This window comes from Phaenicophaeus curvirostris, chromosome 1 (assembly GCF_032191515.1).
Source record: "Phaenicophaeus curvirostris isolate KB17595 chromosome 1, BPBGC_Pcur_1.0, whole genome shotgun sequence".
Lineage (NCBI taxonomy): Eukaryota > Metazoa > Chordata > Aves > Cuculiformes > Cuculidae > Phaenicophaeus > Phaenicophaeus curvirostris.
In genome coordinates this window covers 43,025,665-43,052,452 of record NC_091392.1, presented here as the reverse complement: position 1 = coordinate 43,052,452, position 26,788 = coordinate 43,025,665, and the positions used below count along the sequence as shown (strand labels likewise).

The 26,788-nt window shown below is 46.6% G+C and overlaps 3 protein-coding genes across 8 annotated transcripts in view; 2 read left to right on the top strand and 1 right to left on the bottom strand.

The window, feature by feature from the left end:
- Positions 1-26,788, bottom strand: part of MRTFA (myocardin related transcription factor A) — a 506,306-nt gene that overhangs the window by 10,128 nt on the left and 469,390 nt on the right. The gene's annotated exons all lie outside the window — the stretch shown is intronic.
- MIEF1 (mitochondrial elongation factor 1) overlaps positions 1-26,788 on the top strand; it is a 269,067-nt gene that overhangs the window by 218,936 nt on the left and 23,343 nt on the right. The window lies entirely within an intron of this gene.
- CACNA1I (calcium voltage-gated channel subunit alpha1 I) overlaps positions 1-26,788 on the top strand; it is a 93,145-nt gene that overhangs the window by 57,211 nt on the left and 9,146 nt on the right. For 3 of the 6 annotated variants that reach the window (XM_069855233.1, XM_069855222.1, XM_069855268.1), the window contains 21 exons: positions 148-265; positions 1,307-1,462; positions 1,949-2,039; positions 3,969-4,171; positions 5,359-5,775; positions 6,700-6,800; positions 7,886-8,009; positions 8,794-8,862; positions 9,735-9,919; positions 10,263-10,389; positions 11,540-11,665; positions 12,148-12,237; positions 13,194-13,413; positions 14,483-14,634; positions 16,277-16,386; positions 16,981-17,114; positions 17,772-17,842; positions 21,536-21,614; positions 22,182-22,303; positions 23,042-23,380; positions 24,012-24,158. In XM_069855233.1, coding sequence (XP_069711334.1) covers positions 148-265; positions 1,307-1,462; positions 1,949-2,039; positions 3,969-4,171; positions 5,359-5,775; positions 6,700-6,800; positions 7,886-8,009; positions 8,794-8,862; positions 9,735-9,919; positions 10,263-10,389; positions 11,540-11,665; positions 12,148-12,237; positions 13,194-13,413; positions 14,483-14,634; positions 16,277-16,386; positions 16,981-17,114; positions 17,772-17,842; positions 21,536-21,614; positions 22,182-22,303; positions 23,042-23,380; positions 24,012-24,158 — 3,181 coding nt within the window. The remainder of the gene's footprint in view (positions 1-147; positions 266-1,306; positions 1,463-1,948; positions 2,040-3,968; positions 4,172-5,358; positions 5,776-6,699; positions 6,801-7,885; positions 8,010-8,793; positions 8,863-9,734; positions 9,920-10,262; positions 10,390-11,539; positions 11,666-12,147; positions 12,238-13,193; positions 13,414-14,482; positions 14,635-16,276; positions 16,387-16,980; positions 17,115-17,771; positions 17,843-21,535; positions 21,615-22,181; positions 22,304-23,041; positions 23,381-24,011; positions 24,159-26,788) is intronic. The other 3 variants (XM_069855250.1, XM_069855241.1, XM_069855258.1) reach the window with 2 other exon arrangements.

Sequence of the window (26,788 nt, the reverse complement as noted above, 5' to 3'; positions counted from 1 at the left end):
AACAAGGTTTGGTGGTAAGTTGTTCTGCCCTGCATGCCTGTCATGCTGCGTTAGATTGTTGTGAGGAAAAGAGAATCTCTCTGATGAGCTCATTGTGGTGGCAGAGGTGTTTATATTTGATACTATCTCCTCTTTCTATCCCAACAGCATCCTGGGAATGCACATCTTTGGTTGCAAGTTCAGCCTCAGGACAGACACAGGAGATACAATTCCTGACCGGAAGAATTTTGACTCCCTGCTGTGGGCCATCGTCACTGTTTTCCAGGTGAGCCCATTTTGCTTTCCATGGGTGGGCCAAGGCAATGTGAAGAGGATCAGGAGATGCTTTTTCTCTTTGTGGAGCACTGTGTATCAGAAACGGCATCACCAGCAGGTCCAGGGAGGTTATTCTCCCTCTGTACTCAGCACTGGTGAGACCACTCCTTGAATCCTGTGTTCAGTTCTGGGCCCCTCACCACAAGAAGGATGTTGAGGCTCTGGAGCGAGTCCAGAGAAGAGCAACAAAGCTGGTGAAGGGGCTGGAGAACACGTCTTACGTGAGGAGTGGCTGAGAGAGCTGGGGTTGTTTAGCCTGGAGAAGGAGAGGCTTAATGGAGACCTTATTGCTCTCTACAACTACCTGAAAGGAGGTTGTAGAGAGGAGGGAGCTGGCCTCTTCTCCCAAGTGACAGGAGACAGGACAAGAGGGAATGGCCTCAAGCTCCACTAGGGGAGATTTAGGCTGGACATTAGGAAAAAATTTTTCACAGAAAGGGTCATTGGGCACTGGAACAGGCTGCCCAGGGAGGTGGTTGAGTCCCCTTCCCTGGAGGTGTTTAAGGGACCGGTGGACGAGGTGCTGAGGGGCATGGGTTTAGTGTTTGATAGGAATGGCTGGACTCGATGATCCGGTGGGTCTCTTCCAAACTGGTTATTCTATGATTCTACGATTGCATTTGCTCCTGGCAACACGAAAGTTCATACTAAAGACTCTGGCATGCAGGGTTTGGAGAAGAACAGTTGTGTGTTGTAATCAAGTGGCTGTTCTGTCTCTCAGATGGGGAATCTCCTTCCTTTCTAGGAGGCACTTTGCAAAGGTCACTTCTGTTGTGGCTGCCCTTGTGGTTGCTCTTGTTTCTTCTTGCTCAGCTAACATTATCAGGGCAGTACAACAGCTGGATATTGACAGTGGGCAGTGGGCATGTGGTTATGGGGAAGTTAAGAGGCCTGATGTGGTCCTGATGTATATCCTTTCATTGTTTTTTCTTCTGGGAATTCCCTTCATGTTCTTCCTTCAAGTTTATGTAGCCTCTGCTCCTGGTTGCAGATCCTAACCCAGGAAGATTGGAATGTTGTGCTCTATAATGGCATGGCCTCCACCTCGCCATGGGCATCTCTCTACTTTGTGGCGCTCATGACATTTGGCAATTATGTGCTGTTCAACCTGCTAGTGGCTATTCTCGTGGAGGGGTTCCAGGCTGAGGTGAGTGGCTACCGAGTCCCCACTGTGATGAGGAATAGAGGTGCTAAAAAGGGGATACTTTTGAGACACTTTGAGCATCTTGGGGTGGAGGACTCCCAAAGTATCACACCTCTGTCATTTCTCTTGTTCAGTTCAGGGTCGGCTTAATTTTAAAAAAACCCAAACAAATAAAAAACCCCAAGCAAAATAAAACCCCTAAACCAACCCTGGCTTTAATTCTTGTAAGAAAAGACACAAGCCCTCTGATGGGGAGGTCACAATTTCCATCCTGTGCAGAAGACCCCACCCTACTGGGGTGAGTCCTTTGCCACTTCAAAAGCAAGGATGCAGTATCTTAGCCATCCTCAGTCACAAGAGACTCTTTCCAGTGATTACACTGATGCCTGGCTGTCAGGGAGAATTTTACAATTGTTCCAGCAAGGAAAGCCAGGAATAAATGGTCTTTTCTGTTTATGAGTTCCCAGCTTCTAAATTTGTGTATTCCAGGGCGATGCCAACCGGTCATACTCAGATGAAGATCAGAGCTCATCAAACATGGAAGATTTAGATCAGTTCCAAGAGGTCCAGGAGGGCTCAGGTACAATAGCTCAGCCTTGTTTGCTCACCTCCCATAGCTGTATAGTGAAAAACCTGAAAGCAGATTCTGCAGAAAATTCACTCCCATTTCCAAGAAGTTACTGGTTTTAATTTTGAACTCTATGCTAGTTTGCGGTGCTGTCTAAGGAAAAAAAAAAAAAAGCAAGCAGCTGTATTGGCATCCTGAGGAATGTGATGGCTAAGAGGAGCAGTTCTTGGATAACCTAAAGAATGGCAAATAGGAGTGAGAGGCAAGACTGTCTCTGCTTAACTTCAGGGGCACTGTTTCAGGAACGCTGTGTCCAAGTCCGGGTCCCACATTGGGATAGGGGATATGAACATGTTAAAAAGGACTCAGACAAATCTTGAAGTCTTGCCTCATAGCAAGAGGCTAAAGAAGCTTAGAGAAACCAGAGAAGTGACTTGATTACACACTTTCTAAGCACCATCCATAAGAAGAGGTTTCTGATGGTAGATGGCTCTCTAATTGAGCAGAAAAAAGGGTAATGAAATTGTAAAGGCTGGAAGCCAAAGCTAGACAAATTCAGACTGAAAAAAAGCTGCATATTTTTAATGGAAGATAATTAACCGTTGGAATAGTCTGCCTACAAACTATGAGGTAAGGTCTCCGCTCCTTGAAATATTTCCTTGAAGACTGCAGGTATTTCTACAAGAGGCATTATACCTCAAACAGGTCTTGGTGGCAGGGAGCAACAAGAGTAGCTTGCTCTGCAGCAGATGGTGACCCAGGAGCTGAGGAGGAGGGACAGCCAGGCAGGAGAGCAGGGACCACAACCAAAAAGTACTTGCACAAGGTGAGCAGAGCAGATTTGCTGACACTTGCCAGGGTCAGGCAGTGGTTCAGTGATTGCCAGGCAACTCCACAGTTATGAAGTAATTCTGAGGTCAAGCCAAGAAGTCCAGTCAGCAAGACAAAATCAGGATCAGCATATTCACAGCATAACCCATACAAGGACCACAGGCATAGGTCTGAGCTTAAATGCAGCTCCCATAGCAAGGGGCAGGGGCTCCAGCTTTGGCTTGTCACAGCTCTTTCCTGTAACTTAGCTGTTTCCATGACAGCTCAATCCTGGTGCATGGCTGTACCATATCAGAGCTTACCTTGAATGTAGGCAGCCTATCCCTTAGGAGGGCAGGTGGGGAAGAGGCTGTAGAGCCTGTTGGTGCACTCACATCTGTGACAGTGTGAGCAGGTGAGAATAAGTGATCTTCATTATCCAACAGGCCAAATTAAAACCATTGTTTCAGTCTTTTCAGGCATTAAACCCCAGTACCCCTTCCTCTCCATCCATCTCAACAAGTGCTGATGGTTGTCTATAGCACCTAACAGTCCTCAAAGGTGTCCTGGATCTTCAAGATCAATGATCAGTCATTTGAAGAAGCCCAGTGTAGTAGACTGGGATGAAGAGTATGATCGCAGGAATTTAAAGCCAACCCCAACACAGAGATGGCTGTGGATCTCCCCACATCTTAGTCTCTTCCTCAGTGTCTTGGCCTAACTTATTTAAATAGCCAATCTGACAGTCAGTGGTATTTATTCAGACCTGAAGATGCCGGTTTCTGTTCTTGACATGCAGAAGCATGCTCTGCTTCCCTTGTTACGAGGGTTCAGCTTCTTGCTTTGCCTGTCAGCCTGAATCTACCTGACCACCACTCTGCCTGTCTGTCTCTGCCCCAAGGACAGCCACCATCAGTTTTGGGGACTGAGGAGAATACTTCAAAGTCTTCCCAGCTTTCACTGCTTTTGCCACAGCACCCTAAATCAGGAGGAATTAATGCTGATTGATGCTAACCAGCTAATACTGTTAACTGCTGCTAATGGGCTAAACAGCTTAGACATTGAAACAATCATCGGATAGTGAGGAACCACCTTCTTCATTTCTTCTTCTTTCTGTATCTTTACACCCAGATCCCAAGCTCTGTGCAATTCCTGTAACACCTAATGGACACTTGGACCCATCCTTACCTTCTTCCAACCCATCAGTGGCTGCCGGGGGTGTCACCAACTCTTCACGCAATTCTCTGCAGCCTGACCAGATCCGTGTTGCTGTTGGCTCCCGGAAGAGCAGCGTGATGTCCCTGGGGAGAATGACCTATGACCAGCGGTCCTTGGTGAGTGAGTGAGTAGAAAAGTGTGTCATACCCTTCTGTTGAAGTCCAAGTACTCTGTTGCCTTTCTGTCATCGCCCTTCAATGGGCGATGACTGTGAAAGATTGGTTTGCTGCTGTAGGCTTCTAACACAAGCACATTGCCTCTCTTCAGGAAGCCAGGTCAGTTCACCATATTTATCTAAATTTCCAGATTATTGATGTCTGTTTCCAGGTTATTGATCTATGTTATGTTGAGCATGGAATTCAGCTCTTTCATATTGTCTTAGTGGAAGAGGGGGAATGCTAAGGGAATGGAGTTTCCTGCTTAGAATGAAACACATTTCGCCCCCTTGCCTTGTCCTTACTTTCCTAGAGCATGGGATACAAAATGATGCCCTGTCTTAGTTAAGAGCACAGAAATATCTGGATGGTGCCAGAACAGCCAAATCCCATAGCAGATGGGTATTCTGGAAGCTTTTGTAACAATGAAGAGAGAAATCTTGACTTGGAGCTCCCCATGGCAGTGTCCCTTAGCACTTCCCCAAGCACTACTGACTGTTCAAGCAACGCACCTCAGACCTGTCCACCTTGTAACATCAGCTTCTGGGCTTTCTACTTACTGACACATGCAGCTTTGGAGGGATGCATCGGCGCTGGAAGGGTTCATACCCCTGTTGCTTCTAACAGAGACAGCTGGCAGGCACATACTACATGATGAGTTGCTGATGTGGTTGGACTAGACTGTAATCAACAAAACTATTTCTCTTATTTCTTCCTTTTACTAAGGCTGTACTCAAAGATGATGTGTCAGATCATCCATCAATCTATACCTTGTATTATCCTTTACCCCAAGGCAGTGTGAAAAGCAGCCAGTGAGATTTTTGAGAGCTTTATTCTTGCTCTGTACTGGTTTAAGTAACAACATCAGGCACCTGGATTTGGCTTTATTATTTACCTTCCTCATAAGTCCTTTGCACAAAGATGGTGCTATACGGGAATCACAGCAAACACCACTGCTAACTCATTATGAGTTTATTGTCAGATTTACAGAGATCGTTGCTAAATTCCCATCATGCAACTTCCTTGACAGCTAGAAAATGGCATCCTCCTGGCTTAGTAGCCCAGGAAGAAGTCTGTGATCTGCTGTAGGATTGCATGCTTCCTCCTTGTGCCTGGAGTCACTGAGCCCAATTCCCACTCTCTTACAGTCCAGCTCCCGCAGTTCCCACTACGGTGCCTGGGGCCGCAGCGGGGCCTGGAGCAGCCGTCGATCCAGCTGGAACAGCCTGGCTCGAGGGCACAGCCTGAAGCATAAACCTCCCTCCGCCGAGCACGAATCCCTCCTTTCTGGAGAGAGGCACAGAGCAGCAGATGGGGAGCCAGATGGGACAGGAAGGGCGTTTCATCACCGCCGGACACTCTCCTTGGACAACAAAGGCTCCTGTGACCTGCTGGAGTTAGCCTCGGTCCCGTCCAGCCACAGAGTGACCCGTAAGCTGGGAGCAGCCTCTGGGGTCAGCGAGCATCAAGACTGCAATGGTAAAATGCCCAGCATCGCCAAAGAGATCTTCCCAAAGATGAACAGCCGCAAGGAACGGGGAGAGGATGATGAAGAGATAGATTATGTGAGTACTTGGTGGAGGGAACATGGGATTACACTACAGCACTGCGGGAAAACCCAGATCCATCTTCAAGTTTCAGCCTCCCTGCCACGTGGATGGCAGAGCTTGCAAAGGTGCTTTAAGTGCAGCTGGAGGACTACACTGAATGCAGATGGGATATTCAAAGCCCAGGCAAGCTCAAACTACATTATCAGGTGGCCTGCATGGCAGTTATACAGATGGATGGTGGGAGAAAGGCAGTTGTGAGGTCCATGCATGTTCACTCAGAGGCTGTAATTTCAGAGCAGTGCAGCCGGTGATATCTACAGGTTAGGAAAGGTCAGGCTGTGCAAGTAGTGAGAGCTTTGCATGGGCAACATCAGCAGATTAGATCAGGAAGCACGGGAACAAGAGACAAGGCAAGTGAATTTTGTGGCACCATCCTACAAGACTGCAATGCCCAGTCTGTGAGCAGATCAAAAAGGGTAAAAAGTGGAGGGACGGTCAGTAGGAATTTGAACAGACATAAATACTGTATGAAATGAAATCACCCCTGAGTCCAAGTGCCAACAGAAGGCCTTCCTGGACTCTCATTTAGCTGAGGCAGCAACAAAACACTGTCCTCATGTAACAGAGCCACTTCAACAGCTCTGACAAGGCGTCATGGACAACATCCTGCTCTAGAAAGGACGCCAGCCGTTTTATTTGTAATGGTTTGGGAAGGAAACCAGATACTAACAGGCCCTGGCAAAGTAGCTCCTACTGCCTTTTCAGTGGCTTGTTGCTCCTTGAGTACGTTTCCTCATTCAGAGACTTAAAGCAAGGCATGTAGCGCACCTGGGGAACTGCAGGCAGTGGCGTTTTGGGATCATATGTGAAAAGAAGAATGCGTCTCTTAGGCAAGCAGGAAGATAATCAGTGGCACTTGCTTCTGCTGCATCCCTCCAGAGCCTGTGCTTTCGCATCCGGAAGATGATGGAAGTCTATAAGCCAGACTGGTGTGAGTTACGGGAGGACTGGTCCATATATCTCTTCTCTCCACAAAACAGGTTTGTGCAGTTTCTGCCATGAGAAGCTTGCTAAGGTGGGGCAGATTCTGTTACCGTGCTGGCCAGGTAACCTGAGCAGCACGTTAGGTTGCAACTTTAAACTTACCAGCTGAGAATCTATTTTGTCTCCTCTGTCTCCCCTTCTACAGCCAAACAACAACTCTTCCTTGATTCTGGAGATGAAAGGAAGGATGAGAATCCTAAATAGCTATTGTGATTTTCCCTCCCTTTGGAGAATCCCGTTTTTCTTTTGTGTTATCATAAATATTTATAGCAAAGTAAAGCAGGGAATACTAACATTAACCCAAAAAGGAGAAGGAATGTATTATTTATGACTCCATAATACTGATATCTCCTCCCCCGGTACCAGAAAAGTCTCTCCATTTCATTTTCAGTTCCAGCACCAAAATATCAGTAGTCATGTCACACCTTTTAGAGCAAAGTTAGAATCGTTCTTGACTGAAAGAAAAAGAAAAAAAAAGAAATCTGGGATAAATTCTTCCTGCTAAAGGGGTCTTCCCACCAGGAGAAAATGTCCACGTACCCCAGCAAACAGTATTGTCACCCATGTGCATGACTCCTTGAAAAGAAGGGGGTGTCATTACAGGTCATGGGGGAGAGCTCTTTGATCTGTATAATACCTATGCAAATGGGTACAGTGCCTTTCGGGGCAGACAAAAGTGTGTTCCCTTTGACAGCCCAACCTACCTACCTCTCCTCAACTTTCAACATGTGGCTTCTTTACCCTGGGGTGATACAATGTGTGAGTTTGGGAGGAAAACTGAAAATCAGTCTCGTTTCTGCAGGGCAAGAGAGGAGCACAGAGCTGTAGCAGTTAGAAAACCACTCTGGCACAGGGGCAATGGGTGAAGCTTCAGCAATTTGCTCTTCCCTTGCTCTGCTCCAGATTCCTGTGTGACCCTGAACTACCCTGGGATATTGTCATGGCAATGGACATTGGTATCAGTAATAGAAAAGCTGCTATTTCAGAGCTCAGTTTTGGCCACACCTCTCAATTCTCTGTCTTCATAGTTCCTAACCTTGGTCTGTCCAAGGCACAGGTGCCTACTGGAACTCTCTTGCAGGTTTCGCCTTCTCTGCCAAACCATCATTGCTCACAAGCTCTTTGACTATGTTGTGCTGGCCTTCATCTTCTTAAACTGCATCACCATTGCCCTGGAGAGACCACAGATTGAACACAGAAGCACGGTGAGCACCATTTCCACCCACCTGCTCTTTTAGCACAACCTCCGACAGAGGTTTGTAAGCATTCCTGGAATTTGTTTGACCTCTGGAAGATCTTCAGCATTAATACCAGCTCCCACTCGTCTATTTAAATGTCCAAGTATTAGTAATTCACATAGTGTGTGCTTCTCCTGCAGGGTCTTATAATGGAGCATGACACTTTATAATACAGTAATCCTAGTTCCCTCCCTCTTGGAGAGCAAGAGAGTCCCCCAGCCATCTGCAGTTAAGAGATGATTGGAAAAAGGGACAGGGACTGGGAACTAAAAGATGGAAACAACTTCCATTCTGTAGAACTGGCGTGTCATGATTCACGTGTGCTGGTTTTGAGCTGTCTTGGAGATGGCTCAAGCTGGCAAGTGAAATGGCTTTTTCTGCCCGTCTGCCTCAGCTGACACCCAGGCTTAACTGCATTTAGACATAATCCAGTGGTTGGTGTTCAGCAGCCCTTTGGCAAGGAGTCCCAGGTTAACACATCAGGTCAGGACTGAGTAGCACCGGCAAAACAGTGCAGGGAGTGCCTTGAAACCACATTTGCAGGATGCATTGCAAATCCCATTCACTGTGCTCATGCAGAGTTGTGTAAGATCCTGTCCAGCTGCGGCACAGGGCTGAGCTAAGGTGTGTGAGCTAAAAGCTGCCCAGCACTGACCTTTGCCAAAGGCACCTCTCATTTCCCCAATTTTCAGATGTTGAAGAAGTTAAAATACATTTAAGGCCTTTTTCTGTTTTGTTTTAATTTTTCTAGGAGAGGATCTTTCTCACTGTGTCCAACTACATTTTCACAGCAATTTTTGTAGCTGAGATGACACTGAAGGTAAGTTACTGTGTAGATGAGCAGCTCAGAGCCTTTTCCCAGTGGCAGGAACAACATGGTTCATGTTTGCTCAGCGCCCTTCTAAAATCTCTCCATCATTTCAGTGTGCCAGTCCTTCCCCTTACCTTGGTAAAGGCAGAAACTGTCTGAGGCTGGGCCCCTCTTGTCAGGCATGGAGGAGATGTTTATCATAGCCTTTGAATCCAAAGGGATCTTAGTGTCTGGGAGGAGTAGCTGGCCTCTAGGTGTGAACTTTGTAATAATGTCAAATGTCCATTCCCTTCTTCTTGGGGCAAGAATAGGGGACTTAACATCAATATGAATAAAATGCTCTTAGTTGAAATAATTGTGTAATAGGTGTCTAAGTACTTCACAACAATAAGAAAATCTTGTTATTCCCCCCTTGTGATTGGGAAAGAGTCGCAAAACTGTGCGTTCAGTTCTCCCCGAGGCCAGTGGCATCTGTAGCACCTGCTGGTGTTAAGAAGTGTCAAGAGTCAAACCAACCTTTTAGGAGCCAAAGTATGGGTTTTGGTGCAAATTTTACCTCCTGGGTGATCTCCATTCTGGGAGACTTGCCCTGAGTCTGTGGTATGGCAGGGATAGGTTTCCTGCCTCTTCCTTACAGTGTCTTGTTGCCCAGGGAGGCAGAGGAAACGTTAAAAGGTCCTGTTATTGCTGGAGTTATGTGCCACCACTTTCCCTAAAGACATTTTCCTTCCTAGTCTCCCAGGTGAAAGGAAAATATACCGTAACAGTATCATGTGGATATGATGACTGATCCCCACCCTCTCCCACTCGCCACATCTGCCCTTTTCCAGGCAGCAAGGAGAGAGGCCTTTTAACCCCTCCTCCTCTTCCCTCTCTTTCAGGTGGTCTCTCTAGGCCTGTATTTTGGGGATCAGGCTTATCTCCGCAGCAGCTGGAACATCTTGGATGGCTTCTTGGTCTTCGTGTCTCTCATTGACATTGTGGTCTCCGTGGCCTCCGCTGGTGGTGCCAAAATCCTAGGGGTGCTGCGGGTCCTGCGGCTGCTGCGCACCTTACGTCCACTCCGGTCAGAGCACCACCAATCCCTGCTTGGACTCTCTTCCCACTGGGCTCCCCCTAGGAAGGGTCCCAGGGTCAGATCGCTGCTGTGCCAGGCAAAGTGTAGTCTCTGACAAGCCATTAGCCTCAGGGAAGTTCCCATCGGCCACCCGTATTGCCCTGGCCCTGGATGAACATTGTCAGACAACTAACCTATGGGAGGGAAGAGGCTTTTTGTTTCAGAAAAGTGATCCCTGCTGATGGGTCACTGCACTGGGAGAGGAGGCATCTGTTGCTGCTGGAAATACTTAGCTTAAGCCAAACGTCCCTGCCCTGTCCCTCTGTCACCCATCCTTTTGCTTCCCTTCCAGAGTCATCAGCCGAGCCCCTGGCCTGAAGCTGGTGGTGGAGACTCTCATTTCCTCCCTCAAGCCCATCGGAAACATTGTCCTCATCTGCTGCGCTTTCTTCATCATCTTTGGCATCCTGGGTGTGCAGGTAGGGTTATTACTGCCCATCAGTCACTCCCCTGCCCTCACCCCTACCATGGGCATCAAACAGCCCCTGTGCCCCCAGCTCTACCATGGACACCTGTATCCAAAGGTACGGGCACAGGGAACTGAGCAGATCAGGAAGGACAGGCAAGCCAACAAACTATCTGCAACTGCCCTCTTCCACGAGCTGTCTCCCACCATAATGTCCCCACAGCCATTGGCAAAGACAGACAGGTGCTCAACAAGTGCAGGTGTTGCTGGATGTGCAAGACAGGAGTTACCACTTGCACCTGGAAGGAGATGGATAAGGGTTGGGATCAGTGTTACAGAATGAGCCTAGGGCTGGCATAGCACAGGACTTGCTTGGCATGTCCATGCCACGTCACAAGAGCAAAAAGCTCAGCATCTGCTTGCACAAACCCTGCCTCCAGTCAGCTCTGAGCCCTAAATCCGCCCCCAACCTTCTTTTATTTTTTTATTTAATCCTCTTTATTTTTGGCTGTTGCATTGCAGAGGAGCAAGGGTGTGGGCGTTACTTCCATCTCAGGGAGTGTGCTATACTCAGTCTGCTCTGAGGCATCTGTATAAATGCACAGTCCAGTACCTTCCATATGGAGAAAGGAGCCCTGGGCAGAAGAGCCACAGCAGTGCAGTGCGGCTTTGTGGAAAAACAAAAACAAAACCCAAGCAAAACATCTGAGAAGCAGGGGATGCTTTTTTTTCCTGTTTTGTTTGTTTTTTTTTTTACCCTCAGATAAGATATTCTTTTCCCATCAGCTCTCTCATTAACTGGGAAGCAAGAAAGGGAGGCTACTCTTGAGGACCTAATAGAAGATTTTTTTTCCTTTTAGGCTGGTGGCTCTAATTATGCCCATAAAGGCTGCCCTAATGGCTATCAGATAGTGAGGGCTTATGGTCACTGCTGACCTGGAGCAATGGAGAAGGCTGAAAAGCCAGGTGTAAGTTTATCACTGTGGCCCTGGCTCCTTAGCAATGTATGAGCCTGTACTGTTAAATGGTCCTCCCTTTCTACTCTGGTCCACCTGGCTTACAGCCCTGTAGCCCACTCACCATCTCAGGAGCTTCTGCACATCCCATGGAGCATGGGGGACCTGGGGGAGAAAGGGGTTGATGGGATCACTCCCCTCCTGCAGCTCTTCAAGGGCAAGTTCTACCACTGCCTGGGAGTTGACATCAGGAACATCACCAACCGGTCTGATTGCGTGGCTGCCAATTACAAGTGGGTTCACCACAAGTATAACTTCGACAACCTGGGACAGGTGAGTGTGCCTGCAGCCTCTGTTTCTGATGGTGACCCAGCTCAGGGCTGTCTCCCCCTCTAAGTACCCCTCCCCAGGGCACAGATGCAATTCCTGGAAAGCCTGATCCCTGGGCAAGGAGGGTTGGTTATTTGGCATGGGTATCCATGCAGAAACTGTGTCATTAGTGGGTTGGTTCCAAGATGATATTACAGGTTGCAGGGGAAAGAGAAGTGGTGGCAGCAGAGAGCTTGATTTTCTTTTTCCTTATGCCGCAAAGCAGATGCTCTTCATGACCTCTCCCCCTCTCGTGGATCTGGCTGCACACGGCTTCCTGTACACCCTCCCTCTTCTCTGCAGAGGAAGGAGCAGGTTTTGATGAGTGCTGAGATGCAGTCAGGAAGAGCATTTCAATGTTGTGTGTGTTAGAGCATAAAGCCACGATTTTTTCCCAGCCTGCCAGTTGCACCTGCTCCACATCTCCTTTGCTTTGTATGTTGCAGGCTCTGATGTCCTTGTTTGTTCTGGCTTCCAAGGATGGCTGGGTCAATATCATGTATAATGGACTAGATGCTGTGGCTGTTGACCAACAGGTATGAAGACTTCGTGAGAGGATCTTTTTGGGTTACCTTGGGCTGGTAAGGTGGAAGTATGCTGTAATACTCTGCTTCCCTCAAACCAGGAATCTCTTCTAGGGCCCTTTTGAATCCTTTGCTTACCTAGTCAAGGTCATGCCTGGTCCATGCTGGGAGGTGCAGCTGTGGCCATGCAGTGGTTTTCTGTAGTAATTCTCACCCTCTACTCAGTTTTAACTATGTGGCAGGTCTTTATCTATTTGTAATGATGAAGTAACAAAGCCATATGTCTTTCTGAGCAGACTGGCTCCCTCCTGGCCCACAGATGGTTATTTTAATACCCTGTGAAGCAGGGTCTGTTGGGTGGCTGACCACTGTGTCCCTGTTCCTCCACTGCTACAGCAATGACCTGGTGTATGTCCCTGCCATGGGCTGCAGTATCACAGGCCTGAGCCTCGGGGATGGTGCTTTATTTACCTCTAAACCTCTGCACAAGGGGCACCACTGTTGGCTTTGTAGACTCCTTGTCAAGACACCCAAAGTCAGGACCTCCTTTTTCTCTGAGCCTGATTGACATTTTTATTCTGGTCTCATTGCTGTTGTGGTGATATGTGGATTTGGTCTCTGCTTTTGCTAGAGCCAAAGGTGTTCCTTGTGCCTGGACCACCTGTTATACCACATACTGGAGTTGCATCCTGCCCATGGCCAGGGTTTTGCCTGAGTTGTGGGTGACTCTGTGCAAACTGTCCTTGACTCCCACCAGCTCCACCAGTCACTAACTGATGCCAAAATCCAGACAGCCAATAACAAACTGCCTTGCCTGTAGCCTCAGCTCTTCCCAGCCCGTTCCCCTGATTTCCACAACCCCTTCCCACCCCCCCAGCAGCCAATTACCATGGCAAGTCCTCTTCTATCATTCCCATGCTGCCACACATCCAGCTGACTGATCACCTCTATTCTCCCTCCTCCTCCAGCCAGTGACCAACAACAACCCCTGGATGCTCCTCTACTTCATCTCCTTCCTTCTCATCGTCAGCTTCTTTGTGCTCAACATGTTCGTAGGGGTGGTGGTGGAGAACTTCCACAAGTGCCGGCAGCACCAGGAGGCTGAGGAGGCGCGCCGGCGGGAGGAGAAACGCTTACGTCGCCTGGAAAAAAAGCGAAGGAGTAAGGCACAGCCTAAGTGTTTGGTCGGTTCGTAGGCCAAGGTTTTCTGAGAAAAACCTCCTCTTCTTTTTCTTTCCTGATGGACCAGTCTTCAAAATGCATCGCTTGTGGCTGCACTCTCAGCCTTCCTCCCTGTGCTGCTGCCGTGTAGCTATGCACCTCACTGGGGTAGCCTAGGGAAGTGGGGTGGCTTGTGAGGTCTGCTAGGACTACAGAGAAGCTGCTGGGGTTTTAGGACCCTGCCCCACAAGACATAACATGCACCAAAAATACTCCTGTGCTCCTGCTGGTGTGCACTGTTGTCACAGGATGCGCATGCATTGGTACACTTCCTGGGCTTGGGATAGTCCCAACTAGGCTTTCTCACCCAGCTGGAGTTTGAGGGAAGACCTGGACAGACCATTCTCTGTGCTTAAACTCAGATTTAAAGAAGAGGGAGGGATTAAAAAAGGAGGAAGACCCACGTTATTTTTTTCCTGGCTCTTTCCATCAATGTTGCAGTGTGACTACATGGCGTCCCAGACCCTCTGGGGTGAAGAATGCCATCATCCTGGTGTTTCTATGCTCCTTTGTATTACTTCTAGACAAAAACTGCAAAAGCATAGTTGCCCCTGGAAATCATTCCTGCTACCCCACACTGATGGTTTTCTTCCATTCACAACCTGTGGGCATGCTTTCCCTTCCTCTGCTTTTATTTTTCCCTCGCTCCTGTGACACCCTGGGGCCTCCCCTGGAACCATCTGCTCCCTTTTGTCATTTGTGATCTTAATTTGTTGAGGCATGAAATGCTGATTTAGCACCATTCCCACAAACAGAGACTAACAGATTTTCTTTCTAGCATTCCTTTCCTTGTCTTTTTTCTACAATTTTTTCCCCACTTGACTTTTCTCTTTTTTTTTTTTGCATTTTCCCCTCCTTCCTATGTCCCCTGTCCTTTACTTATGCTTTTCTGTTTTTCTCTCTCCTGCTGTCATTCTCTTTTCTTTCAACACCTATCACCACTTTTATGCCTGCTTCCTTCTCAGTGTTTCTTACCCATTTCTGTCTTTCTTTCAACTTCTTCCTAACTCTGCCCATCTCCCTCTTTCCTCTGAAGAGGCGCAGCGTTTGCCGTACTATGCTACCTACTGCCCCTTACGCCTCCTTATTCATTCGGTCTGCACCAGCCACTATCTGGACATCTTCATCACTTTCATCATCTGCCTCAACGTGGTCACTATGTCCCTGGAGCACTACAACCAACCTGTGGTGAGTGAGATCATGGAGATAAGCCCTACTTCTAGTCATTATGTTATTTTGCTACAGCTTTCTGATGACCACTGCCCACCAAGAGTAGGTAGGACACTTGAGTGTCTCTAAGAAGTGCCATTAAAGCATTGCAAGAGTTAATGTAGACGGTAAAGTTATGTGAAAAATTTCATATGTACATCCAGAAAGGTAGGCCCTGCTCAGACGCTTGTAACTCATTAAAATCCATGGAGTTAACGTGTCTAAGCAAGAGTTGTGCCCCTAGAAAGCATGGTGCAATTGAATCTCTGTGCTTTATTTTATTAAGTGAGTATGTCTGTCACCCAGATTTAGCTGGCTGGTCTGCTTTGTATGTTCCCCTGAATCCTAACAGGAGGAGTGGTAGGAACAGCGGAGTCCTGGGAGCTTCAGGCTTTCCATCAATTTTCCAAATATCAGTTCAATTCTCCTGTTGTATGGCCTGAGCTGAGAGGAGTAGAGTGGCTGGTTGTGTGTTATGAGATGGAGTATCTTTACCAAGCCACCTTTTTTTTTGCATAAGAGAAGCTGCAGTAGCAAAGTGCTGAGCAGAGGCTGATTACCAGAAAAGCGTCTTGAAGGCCAAATAACTTTTATACTTTGGTTGGGGAAAACAGGTAACTCTCAGTATTCCTGGCAAAGCTCTAGATGCTTTTGATGGAAAATATGTGCCCTGCACATATCAGAGGAGCTTTTTGCCTCCATATGCAAACAAAAGATTCATCGTAATATCTGCCCAGTGGCATTTCAGTTTTCTCTTCAGGACACCCTTGGTTGAGGTGACAGCTCTGGTGCCTAAGAAGATGCTGTCTGTGGCAGCTGATGCTTTGATCAGGAACTGAATCTGTCTGTCCTCATTCAAATCCACTGCCAGTCTCCTCTGTTTCTTGCCCATCTTGCCCAGCTGCCAATCTTCAACTTGCCCTTGCTGGTGCCCAGTTTTACTCTGCAGGGATTCTCTACCTTCATTTGTTGTCATCTTCACATCAGGCCTTTGTTTCTGAAGAAGTCACCACTTTTCCTTACTCCTTAGCTCCTTCCAGGGAACACAGGTCCAGTCATGACGGCCTGTTCTCAGGCTCTGCTAAAGAATCTTGGCAAAGCACTTCAAAGCCTCTCAGTACAAAGTGCCACCAAATGGTGGCATGACATATGCCTGCCCCAGACCAAGTCACAGAGGGGTTTCCTCCCGTTAGAGATAACATATGTCCACAACTGGAGCATCCTTTGTGCCTCACTTCTGGTCAAAAGCAATGGCAGTGCCATTAACATAGTGGCATCCAGGTGGCATGGGCTGCTGGCAGAGGAGAAGACTGATGGTAATTGGTGGATTGTCCTTGCAACAGCCACCTGCTGTCCATTATGCTGAGAAATACAGGAGAATGGAGCAATAGCTGATCCTGAGAACAGCATGGGTCATAGGGGCCAGCTGATGGTTGCCTTTAGTATGTAACCTCAACATTCAAGTAGGTAGGAGGCATGGGGCACCTTCTGCACGTCCTAATGAATTCCTGGCACTAAGGAGATTGCCTTCCCTTCCTCCCCAGCCCTGCTCCCCCTACAGATTATGATTGATGTTGCTTTCACCTCAATTCTTTACCATGTCTTGTCTTCCTGCTGGCAGTCCTTGGAGACCGCCCTCAAGTACTGCAACTACCTGTTCACCACTGTCTTTGTGTTGGAGGCAGTGCTCAAGCTGGTGGCATTTGGTCTGCGTCGATTCTTCAAAGACAGGTAAGCAGAGGGTTACGTCAACCATGGCTGTGGGACAACTGGGGTGGAGGTTTTTAGGGTGGATCCCTATCTGGAGCATGACGTAGTAGCAGAGTGCTCTGACTGCCTCCTAGTTCTGTACAGTATGGACCTAGCCTCAGCCCATATGAGCTGAAATACCTAGACAATAACCAGAGTTATCCAAAAACTGCCTCTTGGTTGGCATCTACTGGTTAGACTAGAAAGCAAAGGAGGTGGGGTTAGAGAGAGCCATTTTTTTTCCTGCCCTTGAGGCAAACTGAGAGGAAGCTGAAGCAGAACATGTATAAAGCAGCTGATTCGAGGTAGTAAGGCCGTAAAAAGCTGAGCCCATTAGTCAAAGCACAGCACCATAGAAACACAGTTCCATGCTTTCAGATCAGGCTGGCTTGCCTCTGGCTGCTCAGGGTGTGTGCAAAGTGAATCTCTGTCTGCAAAAACCCATATAGGCTGACTCAGAGTGGGGCCTTGAATTCATACATAAATATTTAGGTTAAAGTGCAGACGATTCACTTCTTTTTCAGGGAAATGGAAAAACTCCATCTTCTTTAATTCTTTTTGATTTTTCTTCTTAAGGTGGAACCAACTAGACCTGGCCATTGTACTGCTGTCTGTCATGGGCATCACGCTAGAAGAGATTGAAATCAATGCTGCTCTCCCAATTAACCCCACTATCATCCGGATCATGAGGGTGCTGCGCATTGCTCGAGGTGAGAGGGACACTGTCCAGAGGCAAGGGTGTAGGTGGCCATGGAACGTGACTTGGTGCCATGACTCATTGAGCAGTGGCTGTAGAGTCATGGGCTTCTCCTGTCCCCAGCCCTTGCAGGAAGGAAGGGGACGTGACAGAGGACAGCCTAGAGGCTAAGGCTTTCTGGCTTCTGTAAGCAAGGATTTAGACGTGGTGGTTTTAACAGGAAATGAAGGACCAAGGAGGTGAGCAGGTCATGCAAGAGTTGAACTTGCCCTGTTATTCTTTTATATGGCAAGTATGGCAGGGGTGTTTGGAGAAGGGGCCACCAAGCTAGTTGAAATTTGCACTGGGATGGGACTGAATCTTCCTGGTGGTGGCCAAGATGTGCTAAGCTACCTTAATACATGATGGCTGGAGGAAAAGTCCAATAGCCATGGGTGGCAGAAGCAGTGTTTGTTAAGAAGGAAATGCACTGGAGGAGAAAGAACCACTGGATTTGTACAGTCGGTAGAAGTGGGCAAAGGGAGAACAGGGCCAAGGAGGACAAAATAGTTTTTCTAGGGAAAGGGAAGACAGGACATCTGTCCTGTGCTACTGTCATTAGTAAGTCACACAAAGGATGGACCTTCTGAGCTTAGTCTGAGTGATACTTCTCTTGTGCTTGTTGTGGCAGTTCTGAAGCTACTAAAGATGGCCACGGGAATGCGAGCACTGCTGGACACAGTTGTTCAAGCCCTGCCACAGGTAAACCAGACATCTGTCCCAAAGCCTCTCCTTTTATCACAGCGTCATAGAATAGTTTGTGTTGGGAATTTCCAGAGTGCTGATTCTTGTGTGAGTCTCAGGTGGTGTCTACTGTGTTGTGCAGGCAACTGCTTGAAGGTGGGGTCTAAGTTTACATGTCAGTCATGGGGGTACAGCTCTCCTCAGATAGGTGTTGTCCAGGTTATCCTGTCAATCAAGAGTATGCAGTCCACCTTATGCCTCTGTCCTCCAGTGAATGAATGAAATAAGGATTGATTCCTGGGCAGATTTCTTTCCGTTGTGTCCAGCTGGTGTATACTACTTGCAACCAGTCCCCAGCTCCTCTATCCCCTCTCCATTAGAATGGGAGAGTGACTGGCAGCCATTTCAGGATGAAAAGAGGTCTTTGCACCTCTGCCCCTCTCACCCATCTCCATACATGTCACATTTTCCTCCTCCCCTCTTTCATTCACACTCCCACAACTCCTTTTCTTAGCCAGTGCCTCCCTCTCCCGACATTATTTTCTTCCTTCCTCCTCCTGGATCCCTTTGTGGTTTTGAGCCTCTCATGTATCAGAAGCAGTGACACGCTCTGTTGTGGCTCACACAGCAGGCAGTTAAATGTCTACTGCAAGACAGCTAGACAGAAGGATTTCATGAGCTGTGAGCGGCAGCTGTTCCCAAATGAGATGCTGACACAGTGCTTTACGCAGGCTTCAAGCCCACTGTGAGGATACTCTGTGATGGATGAGGAGCCAGGGAGACCAGTCCCCTTCTTTTTGGATCCTCTAGAGAGAATTGTTAAGCAAGGAGTAATGGCACCAAGTGGCTCTACTGATCATACATCAGACCATTGCCCTGGCAGACCATGAGCAGGCAGCTAGCTTGCATGATATCAAAATGCATGGGCATTTGTCAGTTGATTTATCAGCTAATGTGCCAGTCTCGGTGAGTAACGCAGCACTGAGAATCAATCTGTAAACAGCATGGGTACTTACCCAAGGAGTTTGTTTCTGATGTTGGGGACAATAAATGTCAATCTGAATTAGAGGAACCTTGTGGCACAAAAGTGAGGGGAAAACAATATGATCTTTCCTGGATCCTGTGCTCTGTCTGATCTCTCATGCTTTTCGTTACACAATAATAATTTTTTTTCTATAATAATAGTAATAAAAATTAAAATATCCTAAATACTGATTATGTTATTAATACTATCATTCAGAATAGTTGGAGGCTGAGATACATTGGACTGTGGAAAGAAGAGGAGATTAAGGGTTTTCTTCCAGCAGGCAGCTTTGGGCCAATAATGTTTATTAATTCTGGCTCTGCTGCCCTGGCCTGGCTCAGCGCACCTTCTTTGCACCTTGCTCTTTTCCGCTTCAGGAGCTACAAGAGCCGATTTGCTCAGGCGAGGACCTGGAATGGAGCAGGTCTCTGGATCTAGCACCTGCATGTCTGTGGCATGCTTATTTTGCAACCCAGAAAAATACAACACACAGATGTTAAGAACTGGCTGAAGTAGAACCCAGAAGCCCTCAGTAAAAGGGCTCTGCAGTATATTTTCATTTACATGGTGACAATCAACTTCTACCCCCAAAATGTGAAGAGTAAAGAGGAGAGAAGGAAAGGCATGTATCCCTGTCATGTAGAGGAAGAAATGGAGTCATCAGGTAGTGAAGTGTTTTTCTCAGGAGTGCAAAAGGCACAGCTGGAACCTCAATTCAAACCTCTGAGCCCTGCTGTCTGGTCCTAAGCACAAACCACAAGTATATTCTTCCATAATTTATAAATTCTCTTTTTTCTTTCTCACATTCACCTGCAGCTCCTTTGCTAACCAAGGTGATAGGTCAGATCTTTTGGAGGTCATTAGTATCTGCCACAAAACCCTCACAAGCAGATATCTAAAGATCTGGCCTCTAGGTATTCCCTCAAAGAATAATATCAAGTAGTGCTTAATCCTTGCAGCATCAATTCACTTCCTGTTGCTTGGCTTTTGCTTCTTCCTGTAACAGATTGCCTTCATTTGATAATGTTATAGAACAGAGGGATCAGAAACCGCTAAATAGTTACATTTGTGTGAAAATCCGCACTTAAAGCAGGGCTCAAATCCCCAAGTTTCACTGTTAAAAGATTGAATTTAGTCTCCATATTTTATACACTGAGTCTTCAGGGGACAATTGAGTTATCTGTAATATTATTCTCTGAGATTTATTGGCTTTGCCAAAAGAAGCAGTTTAAAATAAGCTGTCCTCTCCCTTGTGCCCTCTCCTCCTCGCGACCTTTCTCTTTATGTTCCTAGAGCCCAGATTCACATCAGGGATTTTGGCTCGCTAATGGCATATAAGGCATCTCCAGTTGTCCTGTTTCAATTCCATTCCTGTCTTTCTCACACTGCAACAATTCTTAATAGTGAATAGAGCTTTAGAAATTTAGTTCTTAGCTAAGTTTTATTAACTTCTTTTCCTGAATGCCCTGTAGACAGATACCCAGAGGTGTGTGTTCAGCCATCTACTAAGGCTTCCGATTTAGCCGTCAGAAATAATTCTTACAACTGAGTATGTAGGGAGCCAGAATCTGGCAGCCCAGCAGGGTGAGTGGGCTGAACCATTAATTTCTCTCCTGAATTTGGATGGCACATCAGTTGCAATGACTAAATTAGACTTTTGAAGTGGATGACCCTAACAAAAGCCCAATGACCACATGCATTCAGGCATGAACTGAACAGGCACTGTTCAGTTTTTCAAATACCCATATACCAGTTAGGTCCTTAGTTTTCCCCTGCCTTCTCCTTCTCTTCCAACAGTATGCTGACCATTACTGGCACTTACTGTTCAGCCTACCTCTTCCAAAACCCACTTCTTCTCCTTGCATATAACCTGGGTGCCCCCCACACCGGGAGACGGGAGCCTCAGAGGCAAGGAGTGATTTAGAAAAGCGAGGACTTGTGGACAGTGCTATATTGCTGGTGGCACTGCTGTCTTTGTGCACCATGCAGCAACAATCCTCACATTGGGAGGTTTCTAGGCAGTATCTGCTGGAGACCCAGAAATGAGACTTTGACCTATTATTCATTTTCTTCCCCTCTTGGCTCCTTCATAATCACTTCTTCTCTCTTCTCTCCACACATTCCAAGAGGGCCTCTTTCCCTCTCTTCCTTCCTACCTGCCTACTCCTTCCATGAGCCCTGCTGTGACCTCCACATTGTGGTTGGTGCTTTGCCGCACCATGTTCTATCTGGTTCTTGTCAGGAGCTGGTGTACCTATGTCCTTGTCTTTTTGGAGCACTCTTCACATAAGCATAGCTTTGAGGTACTTCGGCAGTTTGGGGCGTGTAGCACCGAGGACATGCCTCTATGCTGTAATCCGTAGCTTGTCCTTCACCTAGCCAAACTGGTTTCATCTTCTGTGCCCCTGCTCCCATGTGCTTGTCTTCACCCAGCACGGAAACCGCACACCTCTGCTAGGCCTGGCCGGAGCATGCGCTGAAGTGGAGGCAACTGGGAAAAGAGCATCCTTCAAGTCCAGTTGCAAATGGTGCCACCACTGGTGATTTCCCAAGTGTTGAATGGTTGTTTGGCTGCATTTGTACACTGAGAATTTGCTGCTATTCTCTTCAGGGTTTGAAAGTCAGAAACACTTGACTGTACAGATGAAATAGCTTTTGTGTAGGCTGACCATGCTGTTTGCTTTCAGGTGGGAAACCTTGGACTGCTTTTCATGCTCCTCTTTTTCATCTACGCTGCTCTAGGAGTGGAGCTATTTGGAAAACTGGGTAAGTCTCGAGCAAGTCATGCCTCAATGTGAGCTACAGACCTGCTGGGAGGCTGAGGTTTCTCAAAATCTGTACTCATTCAATAAAGGGACTGAATTAATCAGTGGCCTTTATTCTTCCTTATGCATAATCAATACAAGAGGAATTTCCCTCTAAATCATTATTGTCCTAAAAGCCTAACAAAATAAAAGCAGTGTCTGGTTTCTCTTTCATTCCTAAACCTTTGATTTTTTTTTTTTTCCCACTGACTACTTTAATATTACTTTCAAGATTACAGGAAAAACTAAATGAAGTCTTATTTATGTCTCTTGCTATGGAATATTGATCAAGAAGAAATCATCACACCACACATTGGAAGGATCCTCCTGAGCAACCGAGTTACACTGCCTGATATCCTGGGGCTGGGCCATCAGGGATTTTTCTGTATTATTGGACAGGGTGCTGAGGCCATTACCTGAGGTCTCCAGGCTGCGAGAAATCCAATGTCCCCTTCCTCAGTTCCTGCTGTTGATCTCAGTGCCGGCAGTGTGTGTCCTCTGCTGACAGCTGCTATCCCCTTCCTTTCAGTATGCAACGATGAGAACCCCTGTGAGGGCATGAGCCGCCACGCCACCTTTGAGAACTTTGGGATGGCCTTCCTCACACTCTTCCAGGTGTCCACAGGTGACAACTGGAATGGGATCATGAAGGTAACTGGGCCTCAGGGGCGTGAATATCCTTAGTGTGGGGAAGGAGAAATTCTTAAGTGTGCTCTGTTCAGCAAGTGCTTAGGCTAGAAAAGGGAAGGAGTGCAGCAGCTGAGTTCATAGATGAGGTCCCTGCTTGGGCCAGAATCTCCCTCACCACCATGGTAACTCAGACCTTGGACTTACCTAGTCCTACAGACATCAGTCTGAGAAAAGTGTAAGTTGTCCTTGGGAGGAACAAGAAGACTGTCCAGGCTAAGAGAGAATACCCACTGTTACAAGGCCTGTTATCAAAGCTGAATCTGGGTACATTGGACATGACACACATCTGCAGAGCTACAAGGGCAATCAAAAATAAATACTTCTTTCCTTCAAAGGTCAGGTGGAGAGGGAAGTTCTTTGAACACATACGATGTTTTTGAGTCTGGATGGGAGAAGGCAGTACCAGACTGCTCAGTTTTGTTCTTGCTATGGTGTGGGTACTGTAGCAGCAATATTTGACAGTCTGCAAATAGTCTGCTTTTGTACAAATTCACTCTGAAACGGAGACCACATCATCAGATAGTGTCCTTGATTCTTTGAGGCCCTCATCCTCCTACAGGGTGTGGGGCGATAGAAGAATTTACCCTGTTTTTCCATTAGCGTCAGTGTTTTTTGACAGAAAGAATAGCCAAGCTTGTATTCTTACTTTAGTCCTTACTTCCTTCCATCACTTCCTCTCAAACCCAACTTCCCCTCAAGGATACCTTGCGTGACTGCAGCCACGATGACCGGAGCTGCCTCAGCAACCTGCAGTTCATCTCCCCACTGTACTTTGTCAGCTTTGTGCTCACAGCCCAGTTTGTCCTCATCAATGTGGTGGTAGCAGTGCTCATGAAACATCTCGACGACAGCAACAAGGAGGCCCAGGAAGATGCAGAGATGGATGCTGAGATTGAGCTGGAAATTGCACATGGGCTATGCTCCCGCAAGTCAGGATCCTCAAATTCAAGACAGGGAAAAGGAGCAGGAACAGGAGGAGGCAGTGGGAGAACAGATCCTGAAGGACGTCTGTGCACGAGATGTTACTCTCCAGCACAGGTGAGTACACATTTGAGCTTACCAATGAATCTGTGGAAAGTAACTGTGGGGAGAAGCTGGGCAGCCTAGATAACAGAGGGCTTAGCTGTAGCAAATAGGCTCTTCCACCTCAGGGTGAGAGGTTTAGTTTCAGTGGTAGACTTTTGAGTTGGTAGCATCATGTGGGGACAAGGCTGTGATAGCAGTGGATCCTGTTCATTGTCATCATGGTGTAGGAAACTCAGGACCAGCAGAGGAGGATTGGAGCAGATCAGCTAAAGGTGTGTTAGGAGCAAATTTGAGAGAGTGGCTCAGGAGAACAAAGCAGGAGAAATGGCAGATTGAGAATGAGGCACACCAGCAGAGCTGGAAAGGAGGCATGAGCAGTGCCATGGTGCACTGACAGTGAGTGAAGACAGTCCCTCTTCCTTATTTTTTTTTTATTATTTCTTCATTGAACTCCAGCACATTTACACACCCTAAGGGGCAAATGCTGCCTCAGTGACCTTGTGCAGGTATCTGCAGGACAAGGTGCTGCTCCAAATGAGTCAGGGTGGAGGACCCAGCCCCAAATTCACATGAAACTTTGAAGCACAACACTCGGCATTCTTAAAATGATCTCTCCCATCCTCCCCCCTTTCTTGTCCCCTAGGAGAACTTATGGCTGGACAGTGTCTCTTTAATTATTAAGGACTCCTTCGACGGGGAGTTAATGATCATCGATAACCTATCGGGCTCCGTCTTCCATCATTACTCCTCGCCGGCCATGTGCGAGAAGTGTAACCATGACAAGCAAGAGGTAACCTGCGTACGAGGATGCGTGAGGGGACTCTCGCCCCAAGACCTGCATACCCACACCCACGTGCCCGCAGGTTGTCCAATGTGTGCTCCTGGCTGTAGATTGTGTAGACAGAGAGCTTGTTGATCTGTGTTTACCATCTGTCATGAATTGCTGATACTGCCTCAAGTACAGGACTGCCCTCCTTAGCCACAGGGGGAAGTTTGAGGTGGTAGAAAGATGAGATGTGCCAGGACACAGATCAGGAGAGACTGAAAGAGCTGTAGAGAAATGATTAGCAAGGCATCCTGGCAGCTCTTGTTGTGTTCAATTCTGCAAGACAAGCAGAGGTCCAGGCTCATGTTGTGTGAAGGACTGAAAGGATCTCACCCCAATGACAGCGCTCAAGGGTGATTCAGTGAAGGATTTAAGCATGTGCTTGCTTATTCCCTGTTTAGGTCGATGAAATAAGCACATGCTTAAATGCCTTGTAGAACAGAGTCACTATCTGTGAGAAAGGATTGCTTTGTGGTGAAAACCAGTTAACTAGTGTGACCAAAAAAATAAAGATGAACGGGCCCACTGAATGTTTGAGCATGTCTTCTCTGATGTAGAACCTGTTAGCTGACAAATGGGTTGTTGCTAAGGGCAGGACTGAATGGCTTAGACTTGCGCTTCTAAAGTTAGGGTATGCTTTGGAAAACTACTTCCTATGCAGTTAGTCTTTTCATGTCGGAAAACTTTATGAGCAAAGTAGTCTGCAAGAAGTTAGATAAGTAGTGGAATTAATTTTGTTTCTGAAATAATTTTATTGTATTTAAATGCTGTAACATGGTCAGGCAGTAGCATGTCTCATCTGTCAGTACATCAGTGGCAATCTTCACCATCTCCTTCCCCGTAATTAACTAGATACATTGCCATTCCTTATAAAGAAACCAGGAGACTTGGGAAGAGAGTTCTCATTGGCAGATTACTCTGCCCATGTTTGAAGAAAATGATATTTTGTTTGGCTTCAGATGCCTAGCTCTGGTGCTCTAATTTTTTAAAACCTTTCAGCTATCTGCTTGTCCCATAGCTTCCCTTCGAAAGTGTCAACGAAAACGTTGCTGTAGTTTATTGGTATTGCAACACTTCACAAATGAATGCAGCCAAATAACTAGTTTTCAATTAATTGCAATTTCCACTGCTTTATGTAAGCCCTTATGTTCAGCAGTTGGGGCTCAGCCTTCTCAGAAAATCAGATTTTCTAAGGCGTTCCAGAATGATTACCCTGAAATTAAGATATTTGCAGCTAGTTTGCTGCATTTGAAAAGCTTCCAGATAGTCATCAGTATCCTGCCTAGGAACTAAGACAATAACAGATTTTCTTACCTTCGCAGCAAGGAAACTAGACAGAAAAATCTTCGAGAACAACCCACAGCCACTGTGAAGAGTTTAACAGAATAATTCACTGTCATAGAGCCATAAATTATTTCTCAAAACTGGTATTTCAATACAGCTAAAATGTGGAATTGAAAAGAAATTATCTATTTCTGCAGGAATAGCTTTAGTAGTAAAACGCAGATATTTTCTTTCTGTTCATATGAATCAAAATTACAGCTCAGAATTTTAAATCACAGTTGATCATGACCTTCTCTTCATATTTCACAGTATAAAATACATTGAAGAAATTCCAACAGAAAATCACTATATGGAGCCAAAGCTAGGCGTGTCCCAGTGCTATCACCAGCAATGCACACAGTTGTTAAACTAGAGTGTACGCTGGTACATCAGCACATCCAAATGTGCATTCTACACACAGACAGAATTATACTACCTCAGAAGCAGTCAACTGCAAGTTATGTAGGCAAAGCAGTTTTTATCTATTCCTACTCAATACATGTGTGTTCAAACACACTAGTATGCCACATCACCCTTAACTCTACCCTTGTGGCAAAAATCACTTATTAGCCAAAAATGTTCACTCCCATTTCAATTGTGGTTTAATCTGTCAACATGCTGAGCACAGTGGCTGGACGCGACACTTGAGCATATGCTCAATGTTATTAATATGCGCAAAGCTTTTTGCTGCATTGAGTAGAAGTGCTCAGCAGTTACACAGCTGGCATCTTATTTTCAAACCGATTATTTGTACAATTAAGGATTTTTGTAATTATGGCTCTGTTTTTTAAGATATGTTGTATCTGCAGCTAGTTATTTTCTAAAGGATATATGTGCATGGTTCAGTGTCTCAGGCTGATGTCCCTGGCAGGTTTCATGGATTGTATTCCTAGTGAACAGCCCCTTCTCCCTCCGCTGCAATTTTAGAATCTGTTTTGTTGTTCAACTTTAATCAGAAGATTTTGAAATATTCTACAATAGCGGAAGCTATAAGAATAAAACATCTTTTTTATTTTTTTTTTCCTTCCACTAAACTCTTCTCTTGTCATCACAATCCTTTCACTCTTGGGCTGGTTGATAGAGATATGTCTATTGGTGGCTGATTGTGTGTTTAGCCAGTGGCTGGAGTTTGCTGGTGAGGAACCATGTTTCCACATGTGCGGTTTATCTATTCATGACTTTATTGATTACATTTTTTGTGTAGATGCCAGGATGGCCAGAATTTGTGATCAAGTGGTTCAGTGAAGAGCAGACTAGTCTGGCTTTTGTTG